Raw genomic sequence first — 17918 nt, 5'->3', positions numbered from 1 at the left:
CTTTCCAATAGAATTTTGGTTACATGGAATTGAAAAAAGGGGGCATCAATTGCTTATAAGTTACTCTTCATCTCACGGTTTCATCTAATCCCTCAGTTGCAGGATTTAGTTAACCATGGGGAAGAGGAAAGATGAAGAACAACTAGAAGATGGATAAGACATTATATGAAATTAAATTTGAAATTAAAAATAAAATAAAAAGAAGTATTTTACTGAATATGTACTGTAAAATCCAAGCTTAAGAACTTCAAACTTCAGCTTTAACTTCAATCTTCAATATTTGCTTACAACTCCAGAGAAAATAAAAAGCTAATAACAAAAAGCTCTTTAAAAATTTTGTGCTTCTCAAGTTGTGAATTAAGACCCTATATATAGGCTAAGGAGAGTGTGTTAGAAGTAGATTAGGAATGGGAGAGATACTTGTAAGATAAGGAAGAGCAGAGTTAGAAACCATGTAGGAAAGAAAAAGATACTTATAAGAGAAGAAAGAGGGAAAAAAAGAACGAGACCAAGTAGAAATAGGAATGGGAAAGAGATATTTAAAGGAGAGAGGAGAGAGATTATATAAGTAATTTTTAAAAATTCTAAAATTTTACTTAAATTCTAACTTAGCCCAAAACGGTTTTTGGGCTATATCTCTCCATCCCGGCCCTGGATTGACTCGTATCGAGAATTAAAGATGCATCATATTAAATTACAAATGCAACGAGCCCATATCCAATATATTCTGGCAAACTCCTCATCTTTCAAAATTACCATCATTCCCCTACACTTGTGCAAGTCCTCTTATGTTTGATTCTTCTTTGTTGCTTAATCTCTTGGCTAAACTTCTAAATTGAGGTGAAATTCCTCATTTTTCCTTGATTGCTTCAGTGAAACTTCTTTCCATCTTATCCTTGATCACATGTGAATCAATCCATGGGTAAACCGGTGTCTAGATTGCATTGGATCCTCCCATTTAGCATCTTTTATACGCATGATCCTATAACCTGCAAATGTGAGAAAATCACATTATATAATCACTTTTAACATTAATTTAGAATCAAATGCTCAATTAAAATGGTCATGTATATATAAAATACAGTCTAATCATAGCCCACATACTAACTTTAATTAAAGTCTTGAAAATGCCCCCGAACTACCCCGACTCATATGGTTTATTTGGGTAAAAAGGTAAGAAACATAACCCACATGGGGCAGGGAACTAACCACCCAAAACAGAGGCAGATTGGACTCAAAGTACGCCAACAGGTGGGAGACAACCGTCTGGCCACTTGCCTAACTGGTGACATAGAATCTATAGAATTTTCTACACACCTAGAGGCTATTGACTTTAGCAACATAGGGAAGGTTTCCTAATGACTCTAGGGTCATTCCACAACCTATAAAACCATCAATTTCAGTAATAAAATTCTGTATAGCAGTGTACAAACTCATTCTTACAAAAAATTCAGGTTTAAACCCAAATCGGATAAATTAGAGGGCTTATTCAATTTTTCCAAAAATTTATCATTCCATCAAAGTCTATTGTATGGAATACAGTAACTCCAGCCTAATTCCACTTCCAATTAAGAGAGATAATGGGTCACAGGGAAGGAATTAACCTAGTAAATCTAATTTCCCCAAATCTAAAATCAAATAAAATTCTGCCTACTCTTTTCTGCAGAATTCTAACCATATTCTTTCTCAATTCAGTCCCAATTATACCAACATATTCTTGTATGGAAAAAGCCCTTTGTCTTGGGGTTTGAGGGATGGATTTAGTAGTAATTAAATCCCTAAATCCCTACAAAAGTTAGGTATTCAGCCCCAGGTGCTGAATTTAGTCCATAAGGACTCGAATTCAGCCCTCAATTACTAAAGATTTCTACCCTAGCATGCTTCTACCCTAATTTACCTAATCAAATTCAGTAAATCAGTAGGACAGCAGCCTTACCTGATTACAGGCAGCCCCCAACTCAATCCCCCTTCCGTCTCTTTTCTTCTTCTTCTTTCTTCCTCTTCTTTTCCTTCTTCCTTTCCTCTGTTGTTCCACCGTATGTACAGCAAAAACAATGAGAAAACAGAGGAGGTTTTGGGGCTTATATGGTTCAGCCCTGAGGGTCCTTAGGGCCCGTTTGGATGAACCATCCCAAATAAAATTAATTCTTCAAATTAGTTTCTAAAGACATAAAATCATTTAAATTAAATTCCCATTTGGTAGAACCCACCAAATACCGACCTATTAGATTATTTGGTCAGCATCATGACATTTACATGTTGCATAAGTGTGAGGCTCGGGGGTGTATGTCACACCCTACCTTGCCCTTGGTATGGCATAGGTGCGCCGGCACTGGATACCTCACCGCACCCAGTCAGCCCGCCAAACTAGGATCCTACTCCAAGACAGTCCACAACACCACAACCATGTATGCTAAAATCATAATCAGAGTTAGCAACGGATCATATAAAATCAAATAAAGATATTATCCACCCAGTGCTTCTATGTGATACTAGATGCCACAGATACAATGATTCACAATAGCATTCACCGTATGCACAATCATCACATTCGCAGTCATGCCCATGGCTGAAATCATCAAAATCCAAAATACAAGCCAACTAATCCATAACCACGTCATCATGCTCTGAATTATCAACCTGCTGCTGACTGCTCTCCTCATTTATGGAACAAAGAAATGGGGAGTGAGCACATGGTGATGCTCAGTGAGGGGTGGGATAGAAACAAATACACACATCCATATACAATGCACGCTCCACACAATAGAATGATGCTCATGAATCCATATATTTAACTATTCAGATTTCCTAGTCCATTACTAAGTCTCATCTCCTATGGGTATATGTGCTACCGACACAGGTGGCATTCCCTACCCTATACGTTGGGCCTTAGGAATACAAGCTACGTCGCAAGCAGGAGCTAGCCAGTCCCAGTTAAAGCCTCGGTCCCCCGGCTAACCCCTAAAAGGTAACCCCATATCAATAACCATAGGCATACAGTACGTTGTATCCTGTCTCACACACACCACATCTATCACATCCACCACTGGTACAGTATGTTATACCACTCACAGTGTACTGTTCATCAGGCAGTCACTTTTATTGGGATTAGTCCGTACCTAACCCCCTACGGACAAGGGGTGTAGCACTTAGGGTTATGATACCTAGCACAAAATTCTACATGGTGCATAACAAATCATCCGAACCATAGATGTACACATGGGCACCTACAGGCATAGTTAGCAAATTCGTATTCTGGAATTATTCGGCCGAAGAATTATTCGGAATAATTTGTTTGGTTAATTTAAGGGTTTGGTCAAAAAAGTCGGTCAAAAAAGCGGACAAAATAAAAATCGGATTCAGATTCGGATTCGAGAATTATTCGAGTACCAAAATAAAAGTCGGGCAAAAAATTCGGATGTTATTTTTATAATTTATTGTATCTATTTTATTTATTAAGTAATTAACTTGATATGTACACCTAAAAAGAGAAAATTATTGTAGTTCAAATATACAATACAGTAAAAAAACTAGAAAAAAGTTGTCATTGAGTGATGAAAGCAATGGTTACAGTAATTCAATTTCTAATGCATGTTTTAATGCTTCTACCAATTATCCTGTAGGGACATAAAAGTTCAAAATCACTTCATTCAATCCATGAGTCCATGACTCACATAATTCCATCATTCATGCTTAAAAGGAAAAACTATTCTAAATAAAGCAAAACATCCACAAAAGCATAACAATAGTTATTACATCACCATAACTTAAGTACTCAACTAAATCATTATATACTATCTGGGGGTTGAGTCTCGCTCTCAGTAAAACTAGCACTTGCACCAAATAGCAAGTCTTCAGCAATGCTATCATCCACATCATCCAACAATCTCTCTAACTCTTTATCAACGTCCTCAATGCGCTGATCAAAATCATTGACACTAATATTGTCAAGATTAATGGGTAACATGTTTTTCTGTTCAAGTTCACCCCTTTTTTCCATCATCAACGAATTCATTCTCACATAGACTAAATCATCTAACATCGCTGCTGACAATCTATTCCTCTTTTTGGTTTGTGCTGCATCCTAGGCACTCCAATTTCTCTCACAAGCCGAAAAAACTACATGGTTGGCTCAATATTCGAATGGCATACTTCTGTAAGATAGGAATAGCATCACCTTGTATATGCCACCAAACCCCTGTCATTGGCAAAATATATATATATATATATATATATATAAACAATTTTAAAAGACAAGTAATCTTTACATAAGAAACAATAAACTAAAAATTTTAAAAAGAAAATAATTATTACACTTACGAGGATGACTAGTTTCCATCATCATCTTGGCACTGGGAGTAAAAAGAGTGCTAGACTTCATGTGGTATACTGCCAGCTGTCCATAATATTCTCTCCTCTCATCTTGTGGAACCACTGTCTCACCAATGAAATCTGTTGCATCTTTCATTTGAGGAATCTTTTTGAATCTTTCACTAAAAAAATAAGTGGGGTTGAAAACAACAGCTGCATAGTGAATGATACCCAAAATATTTTCATCTCTTCTCTTATCAAAGATTTTCAAAATTTGGTCATACCGGTGGTCTTCCTCATAAAGCTTCTCCAATACCTCTCTTGCTCTTTCCATTGCTTCATACAAATACCCTGATGTAGCCCCATCACCATCAACCAAACGGAGAACTCGAATGATTGGTTCCATAAATCTCAAAATCTCTTTTGAATCATTCCAAAACGACTCCCTTTGAATAGTGTCCACTACTCGATCTGCTTCTAAAGATCTCGAATTTCTTAGACTCCTCCACTCAGCTAATGCAACTAGGAGTCTAACCTTCTCTTCCACTTCAACAATTGACTGAAGCATTAAAAAGTTTGAAGCAAATCTAGTTTTGCAAGGATATTTTAGATCCTTGTTTGTGATACTCCTCATCAATTGTAAGACAATTATTGACTTGTACAAGTAGTCAATAATTCTTTTTGCCTCATTAAAAATTTCTTGAACCCAAAAAACCTTTTTCATAGATATCCTTCAACATTAGATTGATACCATGGGCTGCACATCGAGTCTTAAACAACCAACGATACTTTCCAGTAAGCATATCAAGTGCACTTGAATAATTGGATGCATTGTCTGAAATTAGCTGAACCACTAAATTTGGGCCAATACTTTCAATCTCTCTGTCAAGAATATCAAATATATAAAAAGCAGTCAATTTAACATGAGAACACTCCTCTGACTTCAAAAAGAGAGCACCACCCGGGGAATAAGCAATCACATTAAGAAAAGACCGCTTCTTCAAGTCAGTCCATGAATCAGACATGAATGTACAACCAGTTTGCTTCCAAGAAAATTTTACTTCTTCAGCATATTTTTCAACGTCCTTTCTTGCTTCAGGAATTATTCTTCCACGAAGGGTTCCATAACTTGGAATAGGAACACTAGGACCATAACGGGCTATGCACTTCACAAAATTGATGAAAGCATCCGATTGAACAACATTGAAAGAAATGTTATTTTTAATAAAAAGGTCACGAAGAGATTTCTCCCAAGTTGATTTGTCCACCTTAGGGATCATTTCCTCCATTGTGGACTGCCTTTGACTAGTTATAGCTAAAGGAGAAGAACCAACTATACTCTCACCACTGGTACAACTCTTCCGCTTTTTGCTACTTGATTCAGAATTAATAGCAAGAAGAGCTTCTGCTTGGACATCATCTGATACTTTCTCATAAGAGGCAACATCATGACCACTAACCTTAGCTAAATGATACTTGAGTCGAGTGACCCCTCCATAAACTTGTTTTTCATAAAATTTGCATTTGAAATGTGAACTATCAAGTTGCTCAGCATGTTTCCAAAACTTTTCTTTTTGTCTTCCCATTTTTCCTATTTGTTAAAAGTTGAAACACAAAAAAAAAAAAACAACAAAAATCAATTCATATAAACAAACAAATACATCTGATATTAATAATTACATTACATAAGCAAATAGCCTCTGAATAATTAAAGAATCAAGTTTTCAAGTCCCACTAACATGCATAGCCTTTTACAATGCATGACCAAAGGTACAATACAATCAACAGAGAAATAAACATCAAACAACCCTTCACTCAAAATTGCATTCTTTCCTTTAATTTTTCCAACCCAAAGCTGTCAAAATAGTAGACCCAGCCCTTATGCCACATTCAATTTGCCCCTATTTTTTGTACAATGGCATGGAGATATTACTAGATTCACCCAGTTTGTACTGGCAAAGGGAAAGCACAAGAATGCAAATAGAGAGAAGTGCAACAGGTGCAAACAACAGTAAATTGTCTTGCATTTACTGTCATCTTTCAATAGAAGAAACAACAGTAAACAGACAGATTTCTACTGCCATCTTTCAATAGAAGAAACAACAGGTTCAAAACAATAGGTGCAAACAACAGTAAAGCTGGGATAACTATACAAACAGGCTTTGTTAGTTACAACATATATCTTGTATACTGCCATCTTTCAATAGAAGAAACCAAAAAATCATTAGATCTTTAACACGGTAAGAAATTATAGATCTTTAAAATTGAAGAACACATACTTGCAAGGCTGCAACCAGCAGAGAAGAGTGATGGCAAGATATCTGGCCGGCAGAAGCAGAGCCAACCCCAACAACCAATTAACAGAATAATAAAGATTGGGAAACCGATAAGAAAGATCACAGCCTTGATTCTGAATCCCTTATGGTCCGGAAGCAAACCCGAGTGAAGAAAGCTTGAGAAATTGAAGTACTTTAGAAATCCATCAACTTCTACTCAAAGCTTGCATATTCTAGTGTGATTTCATCATTTAATGAGAACAACACAAAACTAGAAGATCAGTATGTTAAAACCCTAAATTTTCCAACTAATTTCAGAAAAATAAAAAATATCAGAACTTCAAAAATTCGAGGGCATCAAGAAATGTTGGATCTTAAACGCATTCAGATATCGAAATAAGCAAAAACCCTAACAGAAAAATTAGCAAACCCAAAGCAAACTAGAAAAAAAACGACTGATTACAGAACTTTAGAAGAAGCAAGAGAGTGAAAGAGAGTGAAATGGCTTCATATGTACCATTTTTTTGGTGAAATTCTATTGAAGAGCTAGTAGAGTAAAATCCAACACCGAAAATCAAACACCTCCGCCTGACGCAGCACTAACCAGTCCTCTCGAAGGAAAAATGTTTGGAATTTTTCAAAGAACGCAGTTCGGCACCCGTCGGCCGCCCCACCCTGGCCCTGAGTCCCTGTCTCCCTGACCTCAGGAGTCACGAGTCACGAACTCACCTACCCTCTCGAACTCACGAAGTCACCGGAGACATGGATTGGAAGAAACAGAGACATCAAGTGACTGAGAGAGTCGCCGGTCGGAGATGGAGAGGATGAGGGTTTGGGGGAAGTGGGGATTTTGGAACAATGGGAAGATGGGAAAATCAAATTTACTGGGGAGAGGTCCTAAAAGACAGCATGCCTCCAAGGCTGGGGGAGAACCGGAGAAGCAAGGATTTTGGGAGAAGCATAACGAAGAACTTAACCGGAGAAGAAGCAAGGATTTTGGGAGAAGCAGAAAGAAAACGAAAGTCATGAAACCCTCGGTTTTGGCTTTTGTAATTCGATTTTTTTTTTTAATAAAGTGTGTTTGAACCGAATAATTCGGTTTAAAACGGTTCGGTCCAATGTATTCGCGTTTTTAAATCCAATTAGAAAAAATCACGATTTTTACCGAATTCTATTTATAATTCGGATTCGGTCAGAATTTTTCGTTTAATTTGGAAAAATTCTGTTCGCACGAATTATTCGCGAATAATTCGGCGAATTTAATAACTCTGCTCATGCCATGGATTTGGACATATCAGTGCTCAATGTCCCAGCCGTTTGGTTGCTTTTATTGATAAGGATTCTCCTATACCATATATTCCCGAAGAGCAACTTGGTTCTGACACAGTTGATTTAAGAGAAGAGCGTGCAACAGGTGAAGTTAATGACACTCTCAGTGACGAAGACCAACATCCTTTTTATGTCATTCGTTATGTGTTGACCACTCAGAAGGCCATTGAAAATGAAGATTGGCGCCGCAGTAGTATTTTTCAGACTCGTGTGAAGTGCAATGATTAGTTGCTAACCTTGGTCATTGATGGAGACAGTTGCACTAATGTTGTCTCTGAAGACGCTGTTCGTAAGCTGGGATTGAATACAGAACCACATCTTAATCCTTACAAGGTTGCTTGGGTGAACAACACTAATGTCAAAATCACAGATAAGTGCTTGGTCACATATTCTATTGGTGGATTTAAGGATACAGTCCAATGTGATATCCTCCCTCTGAAGGTGTGCCATATCCTTCTTGGTCGATCTTGGTTGTTTGATAAGAAAGTACAGCATTGTGTCTATGCCAATACCTATGCCTTCAAGCATGCCAACAAGACTATGAAGTTTCATCCTGCCAAAGATCTCCCTGAAATTAAGCTCAAGATGGTGGGATTATTCCTCATTCAGTGTATTCCTTCAGATGGTCTCCTCGGTCCTTTCCCTAACTCGACGGAGTCGAGTTCTTTTCATAGGAGGAGAGTTCTTAGTTGATGCAGATACGGCTGCCCTTTCTTGGTTGGACCAGCATGACTGGCTTTGGAAGCCAAGAGTCAAGAAGAACCGGTCCAGCCCAAGGTTTTGGTCCAACAAGGGTTGGAAATAAAATTAGTAGTTTACTTAGTATTTTATTTCATGCTTTTCTTTTCCAGACTTGAACGTATGAGTAGGATTTATTTCCTTGCTTTGGTTTCCTTTTTATAGTTGTTTCCTAGTTTAGGCTAGTTTCCATTTCAGTTAAGTTTCTAATTTCATGTTCCTATTTTCCTATATATTAGCTGTAATCGATTGAAGATTTAGAGAGTGATTTTGATTACTGGATGAATGTATTGAGTGTGATTCTCCTTTTTTCCCCCTCTCTACTCTGATTTCTCCTCTCTTCCCTAAGTTCCTCCATCAGGAGGTCAAGACAAGGAAGTCCCAATTATGATTGGGCTACATCAAGGATCAAACTTAAGCCCTTGTTTGTTTGCCCTTATCATGGATAAGTTATTCAAGAGCATTTTGGATGAAGTCCCTTGGTGCATGTTCTTCGCCTTTGACATCGTTTTGGTGGATGAGACTAAAGCATGAAAAATGCTAAGTTGGAGCTTTGGAGATCTACCTTGGAAACAAAAGGTTTTAGGATTAGTGGATTGAAGACAAAGTATATGACGTGTAATTTTAGAAACGCTATGATGGATAATAAAATGGTGAAAATCAAGGAGAAAGAGATTCCACAAAGTGACTATTTTAAATATTTGGGGTATAGTTTTTAAGGCGCTGCTAAGGCGAGGCCTTGGCGCTGCTACGGTCTAGAGATGATAAGAAAGTGCTCTGCCTTACGTGAAGTGGGGCCTTATTTTTTTTTTTTTTTTTTTAAACACATTTTAAAATTACTTGATGAAGATTTCAAATATAGATTTTTTATTAGTAGGTGTATGGTTTTGTTAACACTTGAGATCTATGTGATCAACTTTACTCCACCCAAAATAACCAAAACAAACAAAACAAAAACCACGATTCACAAACAGGGTTTGGATTTTGTCAAGGGTTTTAAGAAAGGGCTTTGAGAAGGAATCAAGGAACAAGGAAGAACCATTGATCCGGGCCACCATTTTGCTCCGGCAGCGGTGAGCTTCATTCTTCTTTGACGGGAGTGAAAATATAGTGGATGACCTTAGGATTTAGGCACTCATTTTGGCATCATAGAGGTAAGTATAATAAATACTTGTATTTTTTATGTCTTCTTTTCTTTATATTTATAATTCTGTTTCATAATTATGTATTTATATTATATGTTAATATGTTATGATGATTGATGATTGATGATTGATGATTGATGAAGATGAGCTTAGTTTATTCACTTTATTGATTTGTTTTCTTGATGAATATCTTACATTGGTATGAATATGAACCTTTAGTATTTATTTAACATATGAGTAATAGGATTCAACTAGGATTTGAGCCAAATAGATTGGTTTTATAAAAAATTACACAGGAATGCTTTAGTCAATAAGGTGACGCTTTATGTTCATCTTATCGCTAAGGTGCTTCGAAAGACCCTTAAACGCCTCTGTCGCCTTACCGCCTTAAAAACTATGATTTGTGGTCAACCATAAACAAAGAAGGTGAGATAGAGGATGATGTTTATCAGAGAATTAAAGTGGGATGGATGAAGTGGAGAGGTGCGTCTGGAGTAGTGTGATCGATGTATCCCTTTAAAACTTAAAGAAAAATTCTATAAGACTGTTGTCCATCTAACCCTGATGTATGGGATGGAATGTTAGGCAATTAAGAAGTGTCATATAGAGAAGCTATGTGTAGCTGAGATGAGGATGATAAAATGGATGTGTGGCAAAACTAGGAAAGATGAAGTAAGGAATGAACATATAAGAGCTGATCTGGAGTTGCCCCCGATCAACAACAAGCTCTGTGAAAGTTGTTTAAGGTGGTATGACCATGTTCAAAGGAGCCCTAAGGATGCCTCAATAAGGAGGAGTGATCGGATTCAGATTGAATGAGCTAGGGGTAGGCCTAAAATGACTATAGGCGAAGTGGTGAGGAATGACATGCATAGTCTCGGTCTTGTCCCAAGTATAACCTTGGATAGAGCCTATTAGAGTGCAAGCATCAATGTTGCCAACCCTATCTAGCTGAGACTATCTTGACTTGTTGGCATGTGCCACTTTCCTCTTACTCTCTTCTCGCCTTTTTTTTTCTCTTTCTTCACCTTTTTTGGTTGGATTTTTTTTTTTTTCTAATTTTGTTTATAATGGATCTATGTAGCCAACCCCATTAAGTTGGGATAAGGCTGAGTTTGTTGTTGTTTTTGTTGTTGTATACATAGATGGGGAATCTTGCTTAAAGCCTGGTCGTTCTCGAAGAAGAAGACGGGTGTGCGAAATCTGACTGTTGAGATATTCACCAACTTTCCTTCGTTTTTTCCGCAAAAGCCCACCGATTTTGGTGGGATTTTGAAGAGGGTGGGGTGGGAAAAATAGGACCCAACAAGGGGCTGACAGTTATTTTTTTGTTTTGTGTATTTCCCACCCCGGTGCTTCAAACAGGCCATGGAATGCACTCTTTTATGGAAAGGTGGCCTCACTTTTCCACCCCACAAAACCCCTGCAAACAATCAATGCCTGAAGGCTTTGTATTATGAAGAGTGTGGACATATTCCAATCACTGTTGGCATATGATGAAGTCCTTTGTCAGGGTCAAGAACCTTATGTATTTATACTAACATATTCGTGAGAACAACTGGTCTGTAGGCGAACCTTGATATAGCTAGGTTTGCATGTGTTAATAAAGGTAAATATTTCTGTCTGTGAGTATAGTTTGTTGTGAGGTAGGAGGTTTTCCTGGGTTTTTTAGGCTTTCCCTTGCAAGCCAATCCTAGGTACCTGGAGTCATGAGCACTGGCCTGGGCAGCTTCTATGACAGTAATTGGTATTGAACTTGGAGCAAAAAAAGGAAAGTTTGATCCTAGCTAATAACTGGTTGGATGTCTTGTATGAAAAGAAGCTTATCTTTGTTGCTTTTACCTCATTGGTTGGTTTTCACACTCCAATAGAAATCTTGAGAGGCCTCAAACTGAGCTTTTCTCAAATTTGGTTTTTTGCCATTCACTTTACTATTTTTTCACAAAAGGATCTGAGCAGAAATATTTCACTCTTACCATATGTCTTGTGATATGTGGCCTAGGGTAAGCATCAGTCCAATCTGTAACATCAGAGGCCCTAAGAAGAATGTCATGAGCAATGAAAAATAGGTTTCAGATGCAGGATGAGTTGCTTATAATATGGCTTTTGATGCTCCTGTAAGAGGAATCCTAGAAATCTTTGGTCCTAAATCTCATGTCCATGAAGCCATTGCTGATTTATCAGTGAGGGGACTAGGATATTCGGAAGTCATAATGTCAAGGCACAGATTGCATGTGAAAAGGGACAAAAATGTTATGCTGTATAGCAGAAGAGTTTCTTCAACAGTTAACATATTTCTCTCTTGGCATATCCTAGAGCACTTGCAAAGATTACCAAGTCCTCGTAAATGAAGACTGATTGAAATCTTAACCTCCTTTGTTTTTTCTAACAAGATCAAGTAGACGGTTAAAAAAAAAATGCAACATTAGATATTTGAATAAACTTGTAATCTCTTGTGGATAATTTTCTCACATAAAGATTAAGATCTGGGCGGGCAGGTACTTATTCCTTATCTTTGAGGTCCAATGAACTCTAGGAGAATTTGTCAATGGTGGATGTCCTGGTGAATAGGATGAGAATGAAATCCAAACTTACCTGTATTCATCAGTTGTTTGTCAGAGAAAAGTAGCTTGGTTAATTTATAGCCAATGAAATCCAACATTCCAGTGGTGATGGAGGGACACAACCAGGTGTTGTCACGAGTCATGTCATAAAATTTTTCTGGATAGTTCTTTCACATAACAATTAAGATCTTTGATTGGCAGTTATTTATCGAAGACATTAGAGGCTGAATGAACTCTGGGAGAATTGGCACAAATCTCATCCTGATCATATTTTTCTTTTGGATGAACTGGAGAAGGATTGAATTAAATCAACTTATCTTGCATGTAAGGCTGAATAGAAGCATATTAACACTCTGATAAAATTCAAGACACCAGCTGTGATGTTGAGGATGGAGCCAGATGCTGTCATTGGAAAACATCCTTGGGGCATAATCTGACTTCTCATATGATGGTGATTACAAAGTGAAAGTTTGTAAATCAGTGAAACAAGAAGGTAGTGTTTCCAGCCCCATTGAGCCATCTACCATTGGGTGACACCTGGTGATGCGGATCCGGGTTTCAGTAGACTGGAATCGGATCGCTTAGGGCCCACAATAATGATAAAATATCTCAAGGTAATGGTTGAGGGGCAATCTTGTAAATTTAGGAACACTCAAGCCCTTAAAAGAATATAAAATAACTAATAGGGTCAAACTGGAATATAAAAGTAGAAGAGGAGGGGTGATCTGTAATTGCTAAAGTAAGGGGGAGGAATAATAGAACACAATTTCAGGACAGGGGGACTTTATTGTAAATCTAAGCAATTGTCCTTACTTGTAAATTTAAAGAATCACCTTCTTCAACCTTTAGCACTCACGATAAACTCAGAACCAGCAGAAAGGAGAAAAATTTAGATTGCTAGAACCTGTTCAACTCTTATCGGATGGATCAGAAACTCCAGGCGAGGGTTGGAAACCCTTTGGCCTCTTGATTCCGGCAGATGGGTACCTCAACAGCAAGCAACGAGGGACAACTGTACCTGCAACTCAGATCTGGCGATGGTACTGTTCCAGATCTGGTCAGAGAGTAATAGTTCCCAACTCAGAAGTGTTTTCAACTTCAGATTCGGATATCTAAGTCGCCTTAGGGCTGGCTACTACACCTCCAAGTTTCGAACCAATAGCTTAGGGTATGAAGGAGATCGACCCACCTGTGTGGTGCTGCTAACGTTGCCCAGAAACAGAGTATATCAGATCAGAGTATAAACAGAAAGAACTAAGAAGGATTAGGAAGAAGAAGAGAAGATCAGAGAAGAGAACAAAGAAGAAGAAAAGAGAAAACCAGAAGAGAGAGATGGAGAGAAATAAGGTTAGAAAAATTCAGAGAAGGGGGAAAAGAGGGTCGGTTGCCATGGCAGCCATCATTCAAACCAAAAAAACATAAATTTTCCAATTCATTCAATTCTAAAATCTCAGTTGAGTTCAATAAACCTATTTAAAGACTGAAAACAGATCTACTTTCCTATTTGAAACAAATATTGTATCTAACTAAAATAGAAATAAAATTCTCACTCAAATAAAAATCTACCGTACTAATTCTAAGTCTAAAAAAGGAAAGTAAATAAAAGATATCCTAAATCTATCGCCAAACTGCATCACCTGAATGGGTTGAAAAAAAAAAATCCCCTCCCCCAAGTTTAAGGCCAGTATTTAGCAAGATTAGGATGTGGATTGGTGAGGTATCACATGTTTATGCCACAGAAAATTCTGCCATAAAGCGTCCCTTTTTAGCTGCCTACGAAACTGGCTAAAGCAGAAAATCATTGAATATCATTTATGGATTGTAAATCCATGCTGCTGCCTTCAATAGGTAATGCAGGAGTAGATTACAAGAAACTAACCCCCACAATATTTAACCCCAAATAATACAAAAGTATGACCCACAAAACTTAACAACCCACATGGGTGGAATCCCAAAACTTAATTAAAGTGGCTGAGAACAAGAGTTTAATAATCCACACAAGACCCAACAAAACAGATCCAAAAAAAATAACACCCAAGAATCAAACCCTATGGGATAAAATACCATGCGGCTAGGGTATGGAGCAATACCTGCGGCTGGACCAGGAGACTTCTGATTGAGCTATACTTTGGGTCGATGGAAGCCTTTGATGAGAGTATAAAAACCTGAAAATATGAAGCTGTTCTGATGGCTGCTTGAAAAGTTATGACAGTTCTTGATTTTCAGCCCTAGGAGAGAGAGAGAAAAGAACTGATCCTCCAAGAACTGATGCTGGACTGCTTGGGCAGTGTTGAGAAAAGGATCGAGTGATTCTCTGATGGTCTAGATCAGACCCTTAAAGGGGTTCACAAAACAGAAGTCAGATTTGGGAGATAGGGGAGATCGATCTGCTCCAAAATCCCTTCAGGTGCTGGCCGATCTTGACAGCAATGAACTCTAACAGAATCTGAATTCTTCTTGTAGTAAACAATTGATAACAGAAAATAAAAATAGAAAAAGAAGAATAAAATAGATGGGGGGGGTTGAGAAGGGTGAAAGAAAATAAAGGAATGGGTATCTCACCCCTCAGGTTTTGGGTATCACACCCCTTAAAGGTTTAGGCATCTCACCTCTCAATAATAGCTTGTCAGCTAAAGAGTATTCACTCAATAATTTATTCATTTAAGTCTAAGAAATATCAGTGCATAGGCTCTTCTATTTAAAGAGGGCAGAATTACAATCATATCCTGACTAGGAGCTAGTTTCCAAATAGGACTAGACACTCCTACTATAACCATGACTTCAAATAGAACTAGGACTAGACTTCACTACAACCAGGACTTCAAATAGTGCTAGGACTAGACTTCTAACTCCAACATGGAGTAGGACTGATTAATTAGTAGTCCATATAGGACATTACACTCGATGGGCCCAATGGGCTTTTATTGAATTAAAACAACTTAAATAAAAGCACTGAATTTAAATCCCGTTTTCGTACTTTCTACCCATATTTTAGGCCCATTAAATTGGCCCATTATGAATAAAACCCATGGGATCAAAGGCCCAACACATACATAACCCACCCAAGGCTTATTTGTAATATGATAAGTCCATTAAGTGGCTTATCTACATCAATAGGTTTATACAATTTCTTTCAGGCAATTAAATGATCTTAATTGCCTTCCCTCTCCCCCTTGGAATGGTTTTTGTGCTACAGGAAATAACCCAGATTTCTTCCAAGTCAAGGCCTAATTCAAGATTTGTCATATCTCAGCAACCACCCAATCACCGTCCTTGATCTTTTGGTAGTCTGATCACAACTCTTGGAGGGAGATTCGACCAGCTTTTGGGTCCCAACCTTGGGTTGGTTTGCTCGACTCTTATTTAGCTTAAATTAGGGTTTTGTCTAAAATTTCAGAATTGTTGTTGGATATGAATCTGTTTGTTAGGAATTGTTGAGTCTTCTATTATCATCTACTGGGGTTGGTTACACCTGTGACCAGCCTAACATCAAGAACTGGAGTGGTGAAGTTGAAGTGGAGCGAGCCTTAGGAGTCCTCCCTTGTAGAGCATAGGTGATGACCTCTAGTCAGACTTACGGGAACTTGAATCATAAAAATCTTGCCAGCCATTACTTTGATAGAAATGTTTTTTTTTTTGGGTGTGGTTTTCTTTCTTAGCCAGAGGGGGCGGACCTTGGCGCAGTGGTAAGGTGCACCATTACGACCTAGTGGTTGCGGGTTTGAGTTGGGAAACTGCCTATTCGTGAAGCGGGAGTCTCGTGCACTGGGTACGCCTTATATATATATATTTCTTAATCAGGATTTCTCTTATAATTTATGAAGTCCCTTAATACCTTTTACATGACCATTTCCGAAATAATCAATATCTTCTGCACATATTAAAGGTGATATTTGGGATCTCAATTTGAGTAGAGCTGCTTGGAGGGCAAGGATCCATGTTGCTGATTCCATTTAGTTGGGATAAGGCTGAGTTATTGTTGTATTTGGGATCTCAATAGAAAGTTAGGAACAAAATATATAGAATGCTGCAGAGGAAGAGAGAGAGAGAGTTAGAGCCTTAGAGAGAAAATCATTTATCTTGGGAAAGTGAAGCGATGAATCAGCAGTCTTAAATTAGGAGCCAAGGGAGGTATGCTTGTGTCAGAGAGCAAACCTTGTGAACTTTTATTGTATTGAAACTTCTCACTCTGTTGTGATTTATTCCCTCGGTTGTTTGGGGTTAGAATGAGCCTGACAGTATCAAATAGTTATTTCTCTATGGCAAAAGGGTCCTTTTGGAATGAAAGGATCAAAGGAAGCATTTAGTGGAACCTCGTCCCATATGCTATTATGTGCGGATAATGGAACTAGAAGAATAGATAACTTTTAATTGACCATCCAGTAAATTTTCCAGAGTTTTTGCTGATATCAGCCATTACTTGAAAGATTGGGCTAGGGCAACACTAGGCCTTTTTTTTGGGAGTCCGGTGGGAAGGGTCATAAAACTACTTATTTTGCTTTTGGTTGATGTAAAGTGTGGTTTTGTAGTCAATAGAGATTGTACATCTTTTATAGGATTGTTTTTTGGCGGGCTGAGGGAGGGGGGGGGATATATTGTATGCCGTTCTACTCCTCCAATGGAAGGGTATAAAAATTCGTTGCTGCTCCCACCTCCAAAAAAAAGAAAAAGGAAAACAAAAAGGGAAAGCTAAACAAGAAACTAAAAACTACACTAAGGCTTCTAGAACTTTCATTTTCTATTTCTAATCATCGCTCACTTGTCTTGATTGATGTGAAAATAAAAAAAGATGCTTTGTATTTCCGTTTTCAACTCTTGAAGTATCAGTCACATTGTACAGAAACACTTGGCCTATTCTTGATGGCTCTGAAACCTGGAACTTTAGGGGCTTGAAATTGAGAGGGCAGACATGGTTGATCTGATGCGGTTTCTTTTGAGCTACGCATGCAATCATCTTGTTGTGTCAGAAAGGATCAGCCTCAGCAATAAAGAAATGGTTGAATCATCTGTTCGTAACCTATTGAGTGAGTTGGCTGATGCAAGTATAGCTGACCATGGTATGAGCCTTTCTGGATCAATATCAAATCAGCCTACTGATGGATATGGACAAACCCCAAAGCCTATTGCTCCAAACATTGAAATGAAGAGAGGTGACTGGATTTGCTCCAAGTAAGTCTTATTTTTTTGTTCACCTTGTCAGTTTTCATCTTATTCATTGATCTTTTTTGTATCTAATAGCATAATTGAATTTGTGTTTTCTTTTTTTTTTTTTTTTTTTTTTGCTTTTCTTCTATCAGTGCTCTGTATTCTTGACACCAAGTTTTAGTGCATGAAATGGCTGCTGTTGCTTCAGATGCCTAATACTTCTGTATTACGTAAATACTTGGATTTTCGGATGTATTTGTTTATTTGAAACACCTGTTCTCAAATCTTCAACATGAGGACGTTGCTCTCTAGTGGTAGAGCTGCATAGATAACAATAAGTTGGACTAGTATGGACATATTCAGGCTTACATTGTCTGTGCCTTTTTGACCCAAAAAAAAAAAAAAAAAAA

The 17918-nt window shown here is 37.9% G+C and overlaps 2 protein-coding genes and 1 long non-coding RNA gene across 3 annotated transcripts in view; 1 reads left to right on the top strand and 2 right to left on the bottom strand.

Annotated features, from left to right (window-relative positions):
* Positions 1–238: 238 nt before the first annotated feature.
* LOC122076720 lies at positions 239–4103 on the bottom strand. The gene is made up of 2 exons (XR_006139567.1): positions 1937–4103; positions 239–989 (listed from the first exon to the last, which is right to left on the bottom strand). It is a non-coding gene; the product is annotated as an uncharacterized LOC122076720 (long non-coding RNA).
* An 897-nt stretch (positions 4104–5000) lies between these two features.
* On the bottom strand, positions 5001–5897 carry LOC122073236. The gene has a single exon (XM_042637780.1). The coding sequence runs from the start codon at positions 5895–5897 to the stop codon at positions 5001–5003; it is 897 nt and encodes a 298-aa protein (XP_042493714.1).
* An 11210-nt stretch (positions 5898–17107) lies between these two features.
* LOC122084196 (zinc finger protein VAR3, chloroplastic-like) overlaps positions 17108–17918 on the top strand; it is a 5546-nt gene continuing 4735 nt past the window's right edge. The window contains exon 1 of the mRNA XM_042652280.1: positions 17108–17532. Coding sequence (XP_042508214.1) covers positions 17273–17532 — 260 coding nt within the window. The 5' untranslated portion in view covers positions 17108–17272. The remainder of the gene's footprint in view (positions 17533–17918) is intronic.

Source organism: Macadamia integrifolia, chromosome 1 (genome assembly GCF_013358625.1).
Source record: "Macadamia integrifolia cultivar HAES 741 chromosome 1, SCU_Mint_v3, whole genome shotgun sequence".
NCBI lineage: Eukaryota > Viridiplantae > Streptophyta > Magnoliopsida > Proteales > Proteaceae > Macadamia > Macadamia integrifolia.
The sequence above is the reverse complement of the archived record's forward strand: the minus strand, read 5'-3'. Positions and strand labels throughout refer to the sequence as shown.